Source organism: Balaenoptera acutorostrata, chromosome 20, assembly GCF_949987535.1.
Source record: "Balaenoptera acutorostrata chromosome 20, mBalAcu1.1, whole genome shotgun sequence".
In the NCBI taxonomy this organism is placed as follows: Eukaryota; Metazoa; Chordata; class Mammalia; order Artiodactyla; family Balaenopteridae; genus Balaenoptera; species Balaenoptera acutorostrata.
Genome location: NC_080083.1, coordinates 8,374,306 through 8,393,745, shown reverse-complemented (window position 1 = coordinate 8,393,745; position 19,440 = coordinate 8,374,306). Strand labels below are relative to the sequence as shown.

The window sequence follows — 19,440 nt, the reverse complement described above, 5'->3', positions numbered from 1 at the left end:
GTGTCACACCTGCTCGCCTTCCTGCCCATTCCTGTTTGTCATCTTGTTGGGTCTTCATCTGCCCACCATTTCAGTGTTGATTTTGCTCAGAGTTCTGGCCTTACCTTTCTGATCTTCACAACCGCAGTTTCATCTCCTACTTGGTGTGGATATGGTCTAAATCTTGATTTCTAGGCCACTGTTTTTGAGTGCCAGACCCAGTGCTTGCATTAGGCTGTCTCACTGACACCTCAAACACAAGTTGTACCTGTTATATGATAGATTCTCAGCAAATATCAGAACAAATAAATGAGTGTCTTGAATATAGGAAATTAATGGTTCTCAATTTTTATTGTGTATGTGTCTATTTAATAAGATGCTGAAAAAATGCTTATTCAGAGCTTGTCCTACAAGGTCACTACCTCTCTTCCTTCTTTCGTTGTTGTTTTACTAGGTCATGGTACTTTTGTTTTAAGAAAGGAGAAGAGAAAGAAGTTTCAGTCTGTTTTTGTTGCTGTGTCTTAATAGCTATTGTTGAAATTATGGGGGGAGGGTTCTCAGAGTGGAATATGTTATCTGGATTTAATTTTTTTTTTAATAAATTCATTTATTTTATGTATTTATTTTTGGCTGCGTTGGGTCTTCGTTGCTGCGTGCGGGCTTTCTCTAGTTGTGGTGATGGGGGCTACTCTTCATTGTGGTGCGTGGGCTTCTCATTGTGGTGTGCGGGCTTCTCATTGCGGTGGCTTCTTTTGTTGCAGAGCATGGGCTCTAGGCGCGTGGGCTTCAGTAGTTGTGGCACGCGGGCTCAGTAGTTGTGGCGCACGGGCTTAGTTGCTCCTCGGCATGTGGGATCTTCCCTGACTAGGGCTCAAACCCACGTCCCCTGCATTGGCAGGCGGATTCTTAACCACTGTGCCACCAGGGAAGTCCCTCTGGGTTTAATTTATCTATGTATTCCACATTCCTTAGTGTCATGGATAATAGGATTAGACTTTTTTTTTTTTTTTTTTTTTCGGGGAGAGTGGTTTGATTTGTTTTGGTAAAGTGTTTGCGGCAAAGGGGGAGTTGGTGATATTTGTGAGCGATGGAAATTGATGAGAAACTTCTGTTCTCTTCATGTCATCTGTTGGTTTGTAGAGCCTGGCATTGACCAGGTGTTGTGGTGACAGGTGCTAAGCAGGCAGTCAGTTTAGAGGTAAATGCTAACGGGCTGGTGTCATTTTCAGGTGAATTATTTAACTATAGATGAAGGGTATTAGATGTTTTACAGTGTGCTCTCAGAAGTAGAAAAGCATTTAACTTCTTGTGAGGTGTTGTAAATGAACTTATCCATTCTGATACAGTAGAAACGACTAACCTGAAGCCCTAAAGAAAGAATTGGCTGCTTTAAAAAATTTTCAAGTGATGTTTTTGCATTCTTTAAAATGCTTGCTCCCAAAACACACACACGCACACACCCAACTAGCCAACTGACAGTCCACAACTTAGAAAGAAGCAGTGGATAGGGTCAGGAGACCTGGGATCCGCCTCTGCAGACTGTGCCATGCTTCTCTTAGTTGTGAGGGGACGATGGTATCTGTATCCCTCGGTAGCACTGAGAGAAGTGTGTATTCCGAGTTCATAGGAAAGGGAGTCAGCATAAATATTCCCTCTCTCTATTAGAAAGGTGATTGATATGCCTTAAACAGCCACCATTATCAACTGAGAGAATAAGATTTGAGTCTTGAAATAGAAATGGTTTGAAATGCAAATTTTTATGTGCAGCTACTGTTTTGACAACCAAATCATTCCTTCTTCCTTTTGTAGGCTTTAGAATCCAAATTAGCAGCTTGCAGGAATTTTGCAAAGGACCAAGCATCACGAAAATCCTATATTTCAGGGAATGTTAACTGTGGGGTGATGAATAGCAACGGCACGAAGTTCTCTCGATCAGGGCACACGTCTTTCTTCGACAAAGGGTAAGTCTTGGAAATTCTAAACGTTAATTTTTTGGGTAGTGAAGTTGCCCATTATTAAGTGAGCTTGTTGAACTTTGAAAAGATAAACTCAGTTTGATAAACCTACCTGAAGCGTTATCATTGAGATCTTAGGGGACATGAAGTCTATTGCCTTCTAGTCCCCATGGAGTCTGTTGCCCTGGGAACCCTGACTCTGAAGCTTCTGTCCTGGGAAGCAGACTCTTGAAAGGCAGCTGTGTTAGGCTCTGGGGATTAAAGATGACTGTGATACGGTCCTTGTGCTCAAGGTGCTTGCAGGCTAGTAGACTTTCTTGGCAAATATTTGTTAAGAGTAGAAGAGAACATGATGATCATGTATGTGTGAACTCTTCAACAAACGTTCTGTCTGAAGATTTTAGAAAAATATGAAACCACTGGATCAAGTACAGTTTAGGAGATACAAGTTTTGTATGATGTGAAGATGTTTTTTGGGGAATTGAGAATTAAAAAAAAATTGTTGTAAGATTAAAGCAGTGGTACATCCTTAATACAAAAAATGTCAGTTGGTACAGAGTATATAAAGTAAAAAGTGTTTTCCGTTTTCAAACTGTTTTTGCATCCTTATAGTTATTCCTAGGCATGTAAATTCATATTTTTATGCATCTGCTATACACTTTAAAAAACTTATGGGATACTTTATTTTATTTAATTAATTAATTAATTTTTGGCTGTGTTGGGTCTTTGTTGCTGCGCGTGGGTTTTCTCTAGTTGCGGCGAGTGGGGGCTACTCTTTGTTGCGGTGCGCGGGCTTCTCACTGCGGTGGCTTCTATTGTTGCGGAGCATGGGCTCTAGGTGCGTGGGCTTCAGTAGTTGTGGCACGCGGGCTCAGTAGTTGTGGCTCGCGGGTTCTAGAGCGCAGGCTCAGTTCAGTAGTTGTGGCGCGTGGGCTTAGTTGCTCCGCGGCACGTGGGATCTTCCCGGACCAGGGCTCGAACCCATATCCCCTGCATTGGCAGGCGGATTCTTAACCACTGTGCCACCAGGGAAGCCCAGCAGATGGATTTTTAACCACTGTGCCACCAGGGAAGTCCCTGGGATACTTTAAATACTGCTCTGCAATATGCCTGTGGTGACTTATATTGTCAGTATCTTTCCGTGTCAGTACATATTGTTCTACTCAATTAAAAAAAAACAAAAACCCAACAAAATGCTTCATGGGTATACTCTTGTACGGGTGTGCCTTAGTCTAGGTAACTGGTTAGGACCTATGGTCTGAGATGCTGACCGTGTGACTTAAGGTAGCTGGTAGTGGAGCAGCAACTGAGGCACCAGGAGTCCCTTGCCACCATCTCTGCTTTGAGTCATAGAGGCAGCTTGTCCTTGTTCTGTGAAAGCAATATAGAAATTTTCACAACTTCTTAAAGGAACTTGTATTTTCTGCTTTCCTCAGTGACGGTGGCACATTTGTGGAGGCCCTGATTTGATACATAGTCCACTGTAAAAAGCTTTTTGTTGTTCATCCTTGTGGAGTGGAGTGTTCTGGTTTTTCTCTCTCCCTTAAGAGAATTCTACCTTGAAGTGTATGTATTTCATTAAGGAGCACATTCTAAAATAATCTATAAATCAGGGCTTTCTTTATACACATTTCATTAAAAGCACATTCTAAAATATCAACATATAAATCAGAACTTTATTCTAACCATTGGGGCTCCTCAGTGGTGGTAAGAATAAAATTAATATTCCTCATGTTTAGGAGCTCCAGGCAACTTTGAGGAGTGTCATTTTTATACTATAATGATAAGTGGAATAAGTCGGTAGATATTTTTACATTAGAGATGGCATTTCCCCAAAACAGTGTAGGGAAGGTTATAGGGGAGGTCTTCATGAGTGTTGGAAGTAGTGCCTAATTATTTTTCCTGCAACTTATAATTCCCTCCAATAGAGTAGTTATTCGTCTATCTGGAATCGTATTTCTTCATGGGCCTTGGGAATCTTATGACGTGAGAACAGGCAAACCATAAATGGATTGGTCGGGCAGATGCCTTTGCAATAAAAAGTCCTTAGAACAGTCACGATGAAGGAGGGATAACATTATCAGTTCCGGCTCACTGCTCTGTCTTCCTGAGAGCCTGGCTTCTACTTGACCCCTGATGCAGAGCACCAGGGCAGTGACTTCCCAGAGAGGAACCCAGTCTTCGGTAGATGGCGGAGGATTCAGTGTAACCTGGAACGAGGAGGGCGCCCTGGGCACTGTGACGGAGATCCTGTCCCTTGAGGAGCATCCTAGGTGTAGGTATAGGCTTTATGTCCTGAACTGAATCTGGAAATATGCTTCTCAGTAGAACTAGTTACAGATAATGTTTAGTTCTGGTTTAGATAGTACAAATTTTTAATTGTATTCTTTCTGTTAAGAATGAAATATGGTTTTGTGGGTTGGCTTTTTCTCAAGTGTTTAGTTTATGTGGTAAATGGATTGTATATGCACACTCAAATATTAACCTATTATTGCTTGAGTTACGTTTGTAGTTGCCATCTTCCTGAGGATAACTCTTGTGTGGGTTTTGCTATGTTCTTACTTCCTTGCTGCTTTGCTTTGATTCTGGCTTCCTTTTGGCCTGCCTGGCTTTTTACCTCTGGCCTTCCTTCCTGCTCACCTGGTGACTAGATAAAAACCATGATGGCATATACCTGCTGCAAAAGGAAGGGGTAAATATCCCCACTCCCAGCTCCATTATTAGACCTGGCTGGTTAAAAGCATAAATGATAGTTCTTGTAGAAGTGTAGCTTGTAGTTTCAGCATGAGAAGAAGCTTTCCATTTAAAAAAAGCCTTTGGCTCTAGAACTTGCCTGCTGCCTCTCACTCCTAAGGATTCTGACTGTAGCACTGTCACTGTTCGGGAGAGTTTGCCAAAGTTGGTTTGCGTGCGCGTGCACGTATTGAATGTACGTGTGTACACTGTGGGCTCCTGCTTCCCTCAGAATCTTGAGATGAAGCAATGCCTTACCACGTAAACATAAACCCTTATTGTTATGTATTGTTTTATGGGATTTGAAAATATTTTGTAAGCTCTGGTTAGTTGAGGGCTTCTTGGAGTCAGGATTTTATCTAGTCTGTGGTCACTTCAGTCCCTAAAGTGTGGGTTGCTGGGCCTACTTCCCTGTTGTTGCTGTTTCCTCCAACCACTGCCAGCCGTTCATATCACTCATCCAAAAGGACACCAGTTCACGTGCAGTGCAGTCACTTGAGTTCTCTCAAAAATGTCCTTTTTTTCTCCATAGCTTTTAGCTTCTTATGTATCACTTGTCCTAATTTTGTAAGCCAGTCTGATTTCTTTTGGGTTGGGTGTAGGTGAACGTAGACTAATTTTAGGGCATGGTGTGAAAATAGTATTTGTATTACTGTTTAATATTTTTTCCTTTCTTTTACTAGGCAAGAAAAAGTCATATTTCCCACGTTGTTCATGGGTAACTGAACTTGTTTGCTGTGCTCTTTCATTCTTAATCATGGTGTGTGGTGGAAGACAAGTTAACATTAACAAACTGGTTTTACTAACTGCATGGGGCTGACTGCTTTAACCAACTTCCAGCCCATGAGTGAGCTTTCAGGTTCCTGTTTGATTTGACTGTGCACCATTATTATTGGTTCAGCTGTGCAAAACAAACAAGTTAGCTGTAGTGGTCCTGGGGCGGTTGTGAAGTGCTCTGATGGTACTCCTGTTACAGGTGGGAGTGCGGTAGAGATGATGCCAGCAGTCTGGGGGCGGGTTGGGGGTCACTGCCAGGCCCTGGGACCCACATTTGACTGCCTCCACGGGCCTGGGGTGCTTCCTGTTACCCAGTGTCTTCTGTTTTCTCAAAGCAGCACTAATGATATTGGATTCTTGCTGTGTGGGGACTCTCCTCTGTGCTCACGCTTGTGTTCCCTCAGGACGCTGGAATGGTAGATGGGGACATGTGTACAAGGGCTGCCTTCCTTTTGAGGAATGTACATTTCAGTTTGCAGAGCCTGGGCCGAGGACTGGCGCTGCGCTGAGCGTCCATTTATCCATAGAACTGGGAGACGGGGGTCTGGAGTGTGTCTGCCTGCTCTCCTGAATGAGCTCTAGCCCAGTCTCTTACTTTTCTTTCCTGCCCTCTCAGGTGTACCTGTCCTTGCTTTGACAGATTTAGTCCCCATGCTTTATCTATATTGTGTTAAATTTATTATCCTCCTGACCAGCTTCTAAACATGCACTGGTTCTTTTCCCTCTTTCCCTTCTTCTGTTGCCATTTACAGCTGACCTTAGTTCCTTGTCTTAGCTGGATTCTCTATTTTTCAGACTCTTAAACTAGATTTTTGTGGTATGATCAGGAAATTTTATAGCTTCTGGGACCTTTTTTACATAGATGATTCCCAGATCTGTATCTCCATCCCTGCCCATTCTTTCTCCATTCAGTCCTGTGTTGTCCACTGGGACATTTCCCTTCGGCTCTTTTGCTGCTCCCTAAAACCAAATGTGGTGAGTATGGAGGTGTTTCTTTTCTTGGAAACCTTTCCTCATTACACAGCTTTGCTGTTCCCTCAAGGGAGCTCACCAGACTGATAATTCTGCCTCTAGGTTCAGCTTTCTCCTTCCTCCTGGTCTTTTACTTACTAGTTCTTGACTCAAAGAGAAGGTGCTAGGTAAGAGGATTGTTATTCTCTCTCTCTTCCATCGAACTTTCAAATCCAGAATTCCTATTTCTGTCCACACAGAGAAGCTACTCTATCTAGTTTCTTGTTTTCCCTTTATATTTTGGATTGCACTGCTTATTTTTTCCATTAGAGCAACCTGCAGTGGGAGAACCAACGTGCTTGCTCACTGGAGCCTGTCAGGTGCCCCTGGGACGGGAGGAAACTGGGAAAGGATAATGGCCTTGGCATCTGGAGGCAGGTTGTGGGCCCAGCTCCCCATTGACAGGCTCACAGGGTGCACTCAGGTGAATGGCTGGACCTTCTCCTGCTTTTGTTTCCTTGGCAGTATAACAATGGGGATGAACTTAACATTCCTTAAAGGTCCATTCCTGAAAATGCAGGAATCTCAGTCCTAAACCTGCATGTGGAGCCATCCTCACGTTTGCTGCTTTTGCACGCCCTGTGGAACAGGTGCCAGGTTCTTCTTGGCACCCAGCAGTGCTCCCTTTCTGCCGAGTTTCGGGGACTGTCTGTAGCCCTGCCTGCTGCCATGCTCTGTGCAGCTGGGAATCTGATGCTCACGCGGGTAAAGCTGAAGCTGTTTGTGAGGCCTGCCTAGTTGGTTCTCCCTGAGGTTCTAGGAGAGGCAGGCATCAGGGCTCTGGGACCAGGCAGACAAATGACAGACAAATGGCTTATTATGTGAGGGCTACAATGGCATATAGGATGTGGGCTCTGTCCCCAGAAGAGGCAAAGGCATACAGCCTTGGAGGATGGAGAGGGATGATTTAAAGTTTTCAAATGTGATGAAGCTCAAATATCAGACCTCCCCAGCCCAAAGGGAAGGGAGAAAATCTTGAGCGTGCATCACTGAGGTGGGAAAATGGACAACAGGGAGAGATTGCACTGGTCAGAGCCCCTTCTGTTGCTCTTGGCCTGTGTGGGTAGCATGATTTCCAACTCAAAATCTATATGCAGGTTAGTTTCTTCAGATGTTAACTGTTCTTCAAAGTAGTCAAGGGTCATTAGTCAAGTCTCTTTGCATGCCTGTTTCTCCAGGAGGTTGCCCTCACCTCTTCAGTGTATGAAACCGTCATCTTGATCTTGGTGGGGAATATGTGTCTGTGTTTTGTTTTTTTAAGAGAACCTCTGTCCATGAGTCTATATTCAACTCCCTGGGCCCCTCTGATGAGTAGGCCTGTGGGGACAGTGGTGGGCACGTGTGGGGCAGTCCGGCCCCTTGCACTTGGCGGCATCTCCCAAGTTGTGAGTGGGACACATTTTCCTAGGACATCTGTCAGTATGGAAGGGCTGCAGTGGTGTCCTGAGAGGGGCTGCAGGCCTTGCACTCACTCCCTCATTGCTTCCTGAGGCTGTGCTGCCGGGCGCTGGGGCTGGGGCGGGGCTGGGTCCTGGCTGCAGGCGCTTGTGCTGGGCGGGGCTGGTGTCTCACAAGGTGGCAGAGAAGCCTACCCATCTGGCTTTGCTGCTGAACAATTTAAAAAAGTTATTTTTCTCCCCCTTATTTAAGATGTTCCTGTACATTGTAGGAGATTTGGAAAACAACAGAAAAGTATAAAGTAGTAAATAAAATTTACCCACAACTCAGAGGGAAGAAGAGTATTGTTACGTTTTCCTTCTGTAGTATGTGTGGGAGTGTGTGTGTGTGTGTCCACACATTCTAGATTTAGCTCCGTGGATGGTAACGTCTAGCTGTATAAGGGGCTGTAGTCCAGAATATATACTACTCACTTTTTTGCCTTCATATTATGGAGCATATCCAGTTTGGTAACCTGCTGCTTTTTCCACCTAGCATTAATTACATTCGGCATATTTTCCATGCTGTTAAGAACTCTGGAATGTGTTTTTAATGGCTGTACGGTATTTCGTTGTTTGTTTGTACCCTTATTTATTTAGGTAGTTCCCTACTGGTAGACGTTTAACCTGCTCTGTTGGGAAATCGATCAGGGCTGTGGCTGCCGCGGCCAGTGTGGTACAGCTGCCGAGGAGGGAGCAGTAGTGTCATCACCCGCAGGACCACGGGCTTCGCAAGCCTCTCACCAGCTCATGCTCTCTAGGCAGCTCGCTCCCTTGGGCCATCAGGATTCTGCTCTAGGCCGGGAAGAGGAATAGTTGTAGAGAGCAAATGAATTTCGCTGTGTGTCGAGTGATGTTAAATGACAGTCTCTCTTTCTCTTCCCTTCTCTTCTCTGCTCTGGTCACCCCCACAGGGCAGTAAACGGCTTTGACCCGGCTTCTCCTCCTCCCGGTCTGGGCTCCTCGCGCCCGTCGTCGGCACCGGGTATGCTGCCTCTCAGCGTGTGAGTGCCCGGCCTCCAGGTCGGGGCTCCCGCCCTCCTGCAACAACCCAGGACACCCACGCCTCACCCCTCGGTGCCCGGGCCCAGCTCGTGCCCCTCCGTCTGCCTCCCCACGGCTGGCAGAGGGCAGGCTGCATGCAGTGGCGGCTGCTGGGCCCTGCCCAGCCCCAGGACTCTGCGCGACATCAATACTGGCTATTTTCTCTTCTCGCCGTAGTGCCGTTGGTTTCACATGATTGCACTTTTGTGGGTCACAAGGTGATACATACACGTATTACTTGGTCACTGGATGCAGAAGTACCCATTCATCACACCTGCCTCATAGCCCCCTCCCTGCTGTACTGATAGGATTTAGTTATGTTTAGGACATTGCAGATCTTCTAGAGGTTCTCCCCCAAATCAGGTCGACGTGTGCTCTCCTCCTGAGCTCCCACCCAAGCATCTCCAGTGCTCATGGATCATGTGTCCCCCACCTCCACCCCCACGGTTTGGGCCTGTTGCTGGCAAAGAGTCAGGAAGATTACTGAATTAGGGAACATTTTCTGCACCTTCTGGTTTTACTTTAGCAGTTATCATTCCATAGACTAGCCTCCCAGAGCAGCAAAACACCTGTCTGAGCCCAGGTGGCAGGAGCTTCTGGGACCTGGGCACATGCAGGGCTGTGCCCCTGCCGTCTCCTCCTCCTCCACGTGCCTGAGACTCGGGGTAGGGGGTGGTGGCATCCTCCTCGCCAGCTCTCTGGTCCTTCAGTTAAATGACACCTTCAGAGTGTGTTTGTTTTGTTTTCAGAGGGCCTGTCCAGTTGTGTTAGGAAGGGTTGAGCGGCCTGATTCCAGGGGCCGGCTGGTGCTAGCTCCTGGGGGTAGACTGACCATAAGTGGTTGTCCCTGTGCATCCTTTGATTACTCTCATGCTGCATTTACTGTTTACATTTGTTTTATTGTACATAGGTTTGTAAACATTATTGCCTAAGATATTTGTATATAACTTGGGCTTTGTAGCTTTTATTTATTCAGAACTCATATGGCATGTTAAAGACTTAACGATGGTGTCCTACTCTGGGCAGCTGTGTAGGATCATCATGTGGTTAAAAAAAATACTCCCCCTCAAAAAAATCTTTTAATGTGGAAACAATAAATTTCACAGAAAAAAAAGAAAAAGGATTGAGGTTGCTTTATTGGGTTTCTGCCATCCTGGGAGAGAGGAGCTGGAGTTGCAAAGCCAGGTTCAAATGTCACTTCTGCTGTGACATGGGACATGGGGATGGACAGCAGCTGTGGAATAGGGCAAAGAAAATTCAGGCGGCCTCAGGATGTGTGAACAGGCATTCTCATGCTGATTGTCTTTTATTTATTTATTTTTATAAAATTGAAGTATAGTTGATGTCCAATTTTACACAAGTTACAGGTATACAATATAACGATTCACAGTTTTTCAAGGTTATATCCCATTAATAGTTACTACAGAGTACCGGCTGTGTTCCCTGTGTTGTACAATACATCCTTGTGGCTTATGTATTCCTCATGCTGATTCTTGGTGCTGGTTTCTGCTCTTAGCTGTGATTTCCAGGAGCAGCCTGAGAATAGCCCTGGCCCCGTGTGGAAATCTGGGCGGAAGGACCTGCACTTTGAGGGAGGCAGCTTGCTAAGTCTTGGAGTAACCGCGATGGATCCAGGAGCTGGTCCTCCTGCTGGGCTGCCGTTCATGACACGTGCTGGTGTTCTGGGATTAGAGGTTACTTGGATCCGGGCTTCTCTCCTCATCCCTTGAGAGAAGGTGCCAGATGTTTAGTAGCAAGAGACAGGGTGCCTGGACTTGAGGAACAAGTAAACTGGGGCATCTGTACGAATGTGTCAGATTCTGAGCACTGCTTATAACAAAGAGCATAAACGGAGTAGTTTGTAGTTTTAAGACTATATGTAAATGAAAGTAAGTGAATCCAGTTCCTAAGTGAATAAGAAACATTAAGGTAGGATACATTAAATTTTTTTTCTTCTCTCTGTCAGTATGCAGGCAGGAATAGCTTCTATTTAGTTGTTCCTGGAGATTTCGTCATAAGTTGACTCACGAGAGACGCTTGTCCTGGTGTGTGTGTGCTGTGCCCAGCTCTGCTGGCTGAACAGTTGAAAAGAAAACTCCAGGTCTCTTACTGATGGGCAGACTCCTAGCTTCTTTCGTAGCCATCATTGGAAGGGTTGGATTAGATCAGAGGTTTCAACGTTTAGCAGACCTCTTTGTTTATGCAGGAACCCCAAATCTAAAACATAACAAACAGAGCTACTCTGGTTAAAGTAAGGATGAGTTCTGGAGCTTCAGTCCTTTTCCTTGGCTCTCCAGCGATTTCTCACTTCCTCTCCAGCTGCACACCCCTGGGATCATCTCACCAATTGTTATTCAGGCAGTGGCTGGGAGTAGGGCCCTGGCTTGCAGGGGCCAGCGTGTTATTCACTGATGTCACCACTGCTTTGGGTCCAGGAGAGCACAGGCCAGGTCCGTGAAAGTGCAGAGTAAGCATACTCTGGGCTTATTTCTGGCCCCTTCAGGAGGGGACTCCCACATAGTTTTGGTTTTTGATACCTGCAGCAGCCCTTGGCATATGACCCCCTGAGGAAGCTGGTTGATTCCCCAGGCCTCTTTCAGCTTTTTCTGTGGATTCCAGATCTTCTTCCACTTACAGTGGGATTACGTCCCAGTAAACCCCTTCATTGTAAATTGAAAATGCGTTTAATACACTTAACCTACTGAACAGTCGTAGCTTAGCCTCGCCTACCTTAAACATACTCAGAACGCTTAGACATTAGCCAACAGCTGGGCAAAATCATCTAACACAAAGCCTATTTGATAATTAAGTGTTGACTATCTCATCTAATTGATTGAATAGTGTACTGAAAGTGAAAAACCAAACGGTCGTCTGGGTGCAGAATGGTGGTAATTGTATCAGTTGTTGACTCTCGTGATTGTGTGGCTGACCGGGAACTGCCCTGGCCAGCATCGTGAGAGAGGGTCGGGCTGCGTATTGTTAGCCTGGGAGAAGATTAAAATCTAAAATTCAAAGCATGGTTTCTATTGAGTGTATCGCTTTTGCATCATGGTAGAATCAAAAAAAATCTTAAACCATTGTAAGTCAGTGACCCTCTGTATCTGGTTCAAGATGCTGCTTTGTACTTGCTCAAATAGAGCATTTGCTTCCTGGTATGAAAGTTCTACTAACTGCTTGCCTGTGTAGCTACAGATCCTCTGAGTGGGTTCTCTTCCTAGGGCTGCTTGATTGCCAGGTTTGCGTGGCTCACACTGAAGCCTTCAGGAATGAGCTGCCCCTGAGCTGGGTCCACATGGTCTCCCCTGCGTGGAGGGGGCTGATTTTCCAGGTGGCAAAGGACAGCTTCTTGTCTCCAGATATTTTCATCTCACCACCCATTCCCATCCCTTGCTCCTGAAACGTCTTCCTGCATAAAATAGGAGCCAGCTGAGTGGCCAGAAGCGATACCCCACCAACTCAGTGAGGAGCCAGAAGCCGCAGCTGGGGTGTTGAGTCACAAGTAGGCAAGTGGCAACTAGATACAGTGACCTGGGTGCAGGATGAGCTGGTTTTGCCTCGGTTTACAGACGGGAAAGTGGGCCCAGGGTGTAGGTGACTGGCCTAAGCTCACGCAGCTGCTTCACGGAAGAGCCAGGTTTGGGAAGGAGCCCAGTGTTTTTCTGCTGTATTCACCACCTTGTCGAACTCGAGGCCTCGCTGGCCTTGACTCTGTCTCACGCCTCCGGAGGTGAGCTGATTCGGAACGCTTGGAAGTGATGCGCATGGAGGCTGCCCAGCCTTTGCAGCAGGAGGAATGCGGCTCATCCACCAGCCTCCTCTCCCAATCCTGTGTGTCGTGTGTTGACTCTGTTTCTCTCAGAAGCTGTCTTGGAGACGCCATTAGCATCTCCTGAGAGCCAAGGTGGAAGCTGGCACCTCTGGGGAAGGGGACATGACCTGGGGTGCGGCAGTGGCTTTAGGGGGCAGCCTGTAGCCAGGTCTCTCCTGCCTGGCTGACACCGAGAATAGCCAGCCTGGCCGCTGGTGGGAACAGGGCCTGAGGGGGGTTGGGTCCAGGCTGTCAGTTGTCCGCAGTGTTTGCCTAGAGGGATGCTAAGATAAGCCTTTTCTACATTCTGACTTTTACTTCATGGGTTGTTTTTCTCTCTATATTTGCCTCAAAGTTTGAAACAAATTGAGAGCACTAGCTTGGCCTTTAAAATTTGAATGTGTTACTGAATTCTTTTCTAAAAATGGGAGCGGGGGCAGGAGGCATCTTTGCAAATCATCTTCCTAGGACTTAGAGCATCTTATCTAACAACTGGTCCCATGACTTAAAAATATGATATATGGGAATACAGTAGCGCTTTTTTAATTTTAAGGAAAAACAATCTCTAGTAAATATTAATGTAACAGACTTCTTTTATAAGATAGTGCATGTGAAGAGGCAAATTTGAAAACAGAGCAAAGCTTATGGTGCTGGTGTTTGTGCCACACGGGGTTATGATTTGGAGTCATGCTTTATCCTGCTGCCCGCCTGCACCCACAGGAGTTAATGTTAGTGTTTCGAAACTGAACAGATGTTTCACTTGTTTACCTGTGGAGTGTTTTCTAATCCGGTATCAAGTTTGCTGCCCCCATTGAAATATGGACACTCTGCCTGGGTCATGATATGCAGGTGGAGGCCTGGGAATGAGGGTGCTGGGCTGGCAGGACTGGGCAAGTTTTCTGTGCGTGGATCAACAGCGACGTTTGTGTGAGGCTCAGGGCCTTGTCAGTAGATGGAGCTATGAAGCACTGTTTTTTTGTTCCAAAAAAAGTGAGTGCTTTAACTGCCCACCCTCCCCAGCAAATCCTGCTGTCACCTAGAATTTAGGGGACTAGGTACACTTTTACATATTGGTGTCACTGAATTATCCTCTGTACGTCTTGACTCAGTCTAACAGTGTGATAAGCTGTAACGGCTCTTCATCTATGGTAGTAAGAACAAACAAAATCAGTCTCAGTAGTACTAATGTAAGTGTCGGATGGCAGGGGATGGAGTGGTTGGGATGACTTATCAGCTGAACAGAAGACCACGGAGCCACTGAGACATAAGTGTGCAGTCGTGCTAATCCGTGGGAACGGAAATGATCAATGAGAAGAGGATACAAAATAGATGAACATGCAATTGCAGCTTTATAAAAAAAATCAAGTGAAATGAAAAGATGGAAATAGTTTACTATTTGTGGGTTCTAAATTTTCCTGTAAAGTTGCTCAAAGTTTTTAAAAATTGAAGTAACATGACTGATTTTCTTTCACTGCCCCAGTTGGCCTGAAGACTTGTGCTGAGTAATTCTGAGAGTTGACCAAGTAGCACAAAGCAGGGGGCTCCCTGACCTGCCAGATGACCGGGCTGAGTCATACTTGGGGAAATTTTAAAATGCAGATTCCCCCAGGTTCCACCCCAGCACCGGCCTAGTGAGGAGAGTTCTGTATTTCATGGACTCTCAAACGCCAGCAATTATAAGACACACCTTTATTTTGTAAACCAGTAAGAAAAATGTGCCAATTGGAACTATGAAAACGCCTATCGTTTAGACTTTGTATTTATTGAAAGTCTAAAAGACTTCTTTATGCAGATTTTCATCATATCACACTTAATTCATACACAAAAAGGAAAATGTGAGAGATACTCCTAAAACTTCATTGTGATTCCGACATTCTGAACTACATTTTGACCCAGAGTTGTCCTTGTCCGTGTTTTCCCAAGCAATGTCATCTTCTGCGCTGCGGTGAGCACTGGTGATGCAGTACTTCTGAAAAGCATATTCTTCTGCTGGCCCCAGAATCTTACTCTAAGCTGCTGATACTCATTCTACAAGATCTGACGCTGGGCTTTATTGACCTTACCAGGAGTCAGGCAGTGACACCCACATGACAACTGCCACCTCCTGAAGGTGATTATGAGATGCATGAGCTTACACGTGTGAGAACAGGAGCATCTTAGCTTCTGTGCAGTATGGTCCTTTGAAGGAGCCAGTGCTCTGCTTGGATGTCTCAGTCAGACCCAGTGCTTAATAGTCTGATTACGTCACGTTACATCTTGAATAAGGCTTCGTGACATCCAGTTAGCGGGGATGGATTCCGTTATTGGGCTACTTTGAAAAAAATAAACAGACCTCACTGCTGTAATGCATCAAACACGAATTTGTAGTCTTGGTGTTAGGGGTGAAGGACGTGTTCATACTTTGTGCATATGGTACATAGGCACTGTAATTACGGTTAACGTTGTCTTTGGAAACTGGCGTCATGTCAGTATACCTTTATAGTGTTTCATATTCGATTTCTGAAAAGAATTGTATGATTCGCTAGATTCCTAAATGACAGGTGGCTACACAAGGAAGCAGACTGCCTGGTTGGTCCTGACCGTGCACAGGACGTAGCATTCTTGCAAATGCTCAGCATTTGGGAAAGCTCTTAGTGAAGATCTTGTCCCTCCCAGAGCGACTGGGAAGCTTTTGTGGATGGGGACTCGCCTCGGGTCTCAGCCACGGGCTTCACCCAGGCCGTCCTGAACTAGGGGGAGAGGAGCCATTGTCTCCACTTTCTAGATTCCAGCCTATGGCCTGTTGTGACTTGATTTTTTTTTTTTTAAGGGGCGGGGCAGGAAGTGGTGGTTCCTAGCGTCTGACAACTGTGAGCTCTTTTCTTCCGCAGTCTTGACAGACATGTCTACTGTCATAGCAACGTTGGCGTCAGGAGGAAGGGGCCATGGGTCAGTGATACCCAGAGCCATAGGGAGGGCCGGTTGTAAGAAATCGGTCTTCCAGCTCATTTCATCTTCATTGAGGTTTCCAGGGATGGGGAAGATTGGTGACAGAAGGAAATGTGATAGGGCACTAGTCTTTCTGATGTCAGAATACCCAGGACAGTCAGGCTAGGAACAGATGTGTTATCCGTACCAAAGTAATTTAAAAGAATTTCCTAGAATGTCTGCATTAAAAAGAGCAGCAACTATGGTGTGGCAAGGGCAGACAGAGCATTTAAAGTGTACATGACAGAGTTAAAACCCCAGTAGAGCTCATCTAAACTTCATTTCCACAAAAGGCTAAGGCTTTCCCACGTCTTGCCTGAGCCCTTCCTCACGATGGACCATACACCTGTGGGGTGGGAGCTGGCCTGTTGCTTTGTCTTTGACACTCAGAGCCCGGCTCCCATCAGCTGTCTTCCTTGTGCTTTACATGTCCCGCGAATGTTTCACGAACTGCCTTAGGCTATGATGGTGGCGGTCTGTTTAGTGAAGAAAGGTCCTTTCTAGTTAGCCTCTTTTTGGAATCAGGGATTGGAATCTGTTCATGTAGATTATATGTTTCTCCTGATAGGCTGAGTAGTTGGGAAACAGTGTGACATTAACACCAGTTAAACCAGCCAGCAGGGAAGGATTCTTTTTGAGAAAAACAAGCCTCTGAATTCCACAAACTCCTGGACTGAGATATTGAATGCAGGGGTGAGAACACACCTGAGACACGGTAAGTGCAAATCACCTTTTTTTCCTATGGTAGTGACACAGGAGAAAGGGAGCACTTTTGCCCGTTTTTCACATCCCCACAACTGCCGAGCAGCCTTAGGTATATAGTTCAGACCACCAGCCTAACCTGAGCATATCATGGAAAACCCCCCAGCATTCTCTACATGATTGTGTTCCCCTAGTATTTCTCTCCAGCCTGTCCTAACTGGCTCACAGCTGCCCTTGGATCTCATCGCTGAATCCTCCCAAAAGCATTTTTAACGTGCATCCTGCCTGAAAATGTAGTCTGAAACGTCTTGGACCTCTTAATCCAGTGATGAGCTTCATTGGTTGGTGACTGGAAACCCTCCTCAAGGCTTCATCCTGCAGCCCTGGATTGCTTCCTTCTCCATTAACAGTTGGGGCTCCAGCTCCAGCAGCCCTTTCCTTCCTGATGCGTCTACACACGGAGGCCATCGGTGAGAACAGAATCTGTCACCAAGACTGCCCAGAGCATTAGCCTGTCATCCGACAGTTTCTGTGAGTGCAGTGCCCTCAGAAAAAGCAGCCTGGCTGTCAGTATTTAAAGTCTCTATCTTCCAACCTCCGATCAGACCACAGGTGGGAAATCGAGAACAGAAGGTGAGAAAACAGATTTCACATTCACATGATTATTCTTGTTTATTGAGGTCTGTTTATTCTCAACGGGTGCTTTTTCCTCCAAGTAAATAGAGCAGGCGTAAATATCTATAATGAATAAATTTATTGTCTTACAAAAATCATTGTCTAGAAATATGGGAATACAAGAAAAGATATTTGCAGTCAGGTGTCTGGTGGTCAACAGCCAGTACAATTCATAAAGGGGGAAAATCAAAGATTCCAAACCCACATGACAAATTCTTCCTAACAGATGTTAAAGCTTTTAACCCAAAAGGTTTGTGTTTTCAAGCATGTTGCAGAGGATCAAGGATTTATAATTAACACTGATTCATTGTCACTGAATGTTTATAATACCACTTTGACTAGAGAGGTACATGATATATGAAGCAGTCAAAACTTAATACATTAGATTGTTACAGAGGCAAATAATATATTTAACATTGTCTTAGTACTGTAGTGTCTAAGGCACTTTCTGTAATGTCAGTTTGATTAACTATCAACCAAAAACAGAATGCTAAGTGTTCACTGTAACACTGTCCCAAGGGGGAGGGGAAAGGAGAAATGAAAAAGGAGTCACATCCACTGGCATGTCAACATTCAGGCAGGTGGCATCTGTTCTCGAGGTTCTGTCAACCTCACCAACAAACTTGGAACAAGTCTCGGACACAAAACCAATATTCCCATTTTGGGCTCAAAGCAGCGGCTGAATTTGCAAGGTCAGCATGAGAGCCTGGCTGGCGAGGGAGGGTATGCCCCGAGCTTCTGCTCAGGGGCCTGCAGCTGCTCGCTCCAGAAGCGAGGAGCACACTGGGGAAGCCGGGGCCTCGGGAGGCCATCCTGAAGTCACTGTGATGGCTGCCCCCGGGGCCTCAGCTGGGTGGTGGCCACCGTTCTTCCTATGCACAGACTGGGCCGAGGACAGTTCACGTGAAGAGATACGGGCACACCACGACTCGAGGGAGGTGGGCATGGCCACCCCACACGGATGCCGCTTCCCCCCATCCAACCCACCCCTCCTAATCTCTCCAAAGCCCCTTTCACAGTTTGCTCACTGAAATAGTGTTGATCATTATTTGAAGGAAATGAGAGCTACAAGTGCAGTTTAGGTTCCACGACGTTCTAAAAGAGACTTGACGTGGCTGAGGAGGCAGGGGCCACATGAACACAGAACTAAGGTAGCTGTCCGTACGACAGAGCATGCAGAGCGACTGGGCAGCAACCCCGGGGCTGCCCCAGCGACCGGCAATGGGGTCTAGAGTTTGAAAAAGGGTTCTCTTCTTAACATGTATTATAAAATGGTCTCTTGATGGATATATGGAAAATAGACGCAATGATGAGACGATCTGTTTAATATGTGTAGGTTTTGTGTATATATATATAAAAAGGGGAGCAATTGTACCTAAATCTGAAGCAGGAGACAGTTGTGTAGGCTGCAAGTCCTTAAGACACAGTTGATCTCTCAGGAAGGAGTCGTGCAGTTCGCCAGTCCCCCAGATCTGCAGGGGGCCCCCGAGGCCAGGGCGCTGGGTGACTTCCTGCGTGTCCCTCGGTATCGCCTCCCCCGGCTTCCTTGGATCTACTCAGACTGGGGTGGCTGCGTCTCATTGACGTCACTGGTCTTACTTTCTGTGTCGTCATCCGACAGCTCCAGGGACGCGCCCTCGATGTGCAGCTGGCGCCGGCCAGATCGGCTGGCGGAGAAGCTGATGGGGCCTCCTCGCCTGGAGAGCACAGAAAACGTGTGGGCACGACCGCAACAGCACGTGGCTGGCAAGTCGTTCAACCACCTGACGACTCAACTTCCAGCCCTCCCTCAAGACGCACCAGCTGGGGGGGTGGGCAGCTCAGGAACGGCTCCGCGCTTTCCCCCCTCGCCCACACCCGCCTGCGGAACATCATCCGGGTAGGGCCCCGGAGCGCTGGGGGCGGTGGGGGGGCTGGACTCAGCTCCCCGCTCTGTGATGGACACAGTGAGGAACGCGCCACCTGCTCACCACGGGCCAGCCTCTCCCCAAAGGGTGGAGAGCAAATGCTCTATCTAGGCTTTGTGGGCCACCTAAGGTCGCTGTGGCACATTCTTATCTGTTTTGTCTTTTTACAGCCTTTATAAATGTGAACACCATTCTTAGCTCCCAGGCTGTACAGGAGAGCAGGGCACAGACAGGATCTGGCCCATAGGCCACGGTTTGCCAACATCTGTGCTAAGCTGTCCTTCTGGGGGAGAAGGTGTAGCCTTGGCTCCCCGTGTTCTGCCCTCACCCGGGACGTGGACAGACACTTGGGCTGGCTCTCAAGCCTCGAGCCGTGTATTCGCACAGCCCGCTAGTAAACGCGGAGCAAATGAGTGGGCCTGTTGCTCCTCCATCCTCGAGGACTA

The 19,440-nt window shown here is 46.6% G+C and overlaps 2 protein-coding genes across 7 annotated transcripts in view; one reads left to right on the top strand and one right to left on the bottom strand.

Moving 5' to 3' along the window:
* The window catches only part of NDEL1 (nudE neurodevelopment protein 1 like 1), a 34,709-nt gene extending 24,650 nt beyond the window's left edge, over window positions 1–10,059 (top strand). The window contains exons 8-10 of one of the 3 annotated variants that reach the window (XM_057536027.1): window positions 1,789–1,940; window positions 5,351–5,427; window positions 8,806–10,059. In XM_057536027.1, coding sequence (XP_057392010.1) covers window positions 1,789–1,940; window positions 5,351–5,393 — 195 coding nt within the window. In that variant the 3' untranslated portion in view covers window positions 5,394–5,427; window positions 8,806–10,059. The remainder of the gene's footprint in view (window positions 1–1,788; window positions 1,941–5,350; window positions 5,428–8,805) is intronic. The other 2 variants (XM_007166343.3, XM_007166342.2) reach the window with 2 other exon arrangements.
* A 7,088-nt stretch (window positions 10,060–17,147) lies between these two features.
* The window catches only part of MYH10 (myosin heavy chain 10), a 136,712-nt gene continuing 134,419 nt past the window's right edge, over window positions 17,148–19,440 (bottom strand). For all 4 annotated transcript variants that reach the window (XM_057536023.1, XM_057536024.1, XM_057536026.1 and 1 more), the window contains exon 41: window positions 17,148–18,784. In XM_057536023.1, the coding sequence (XP_057392006.1) occupies window positions 18,640–18,784 (145 nt within the window). In that variant the 3' untranslated portion in view covers window positions 17,148–18,639. The remainder of the gene's footprint in view (window positions 18,785–19,440) is intronic.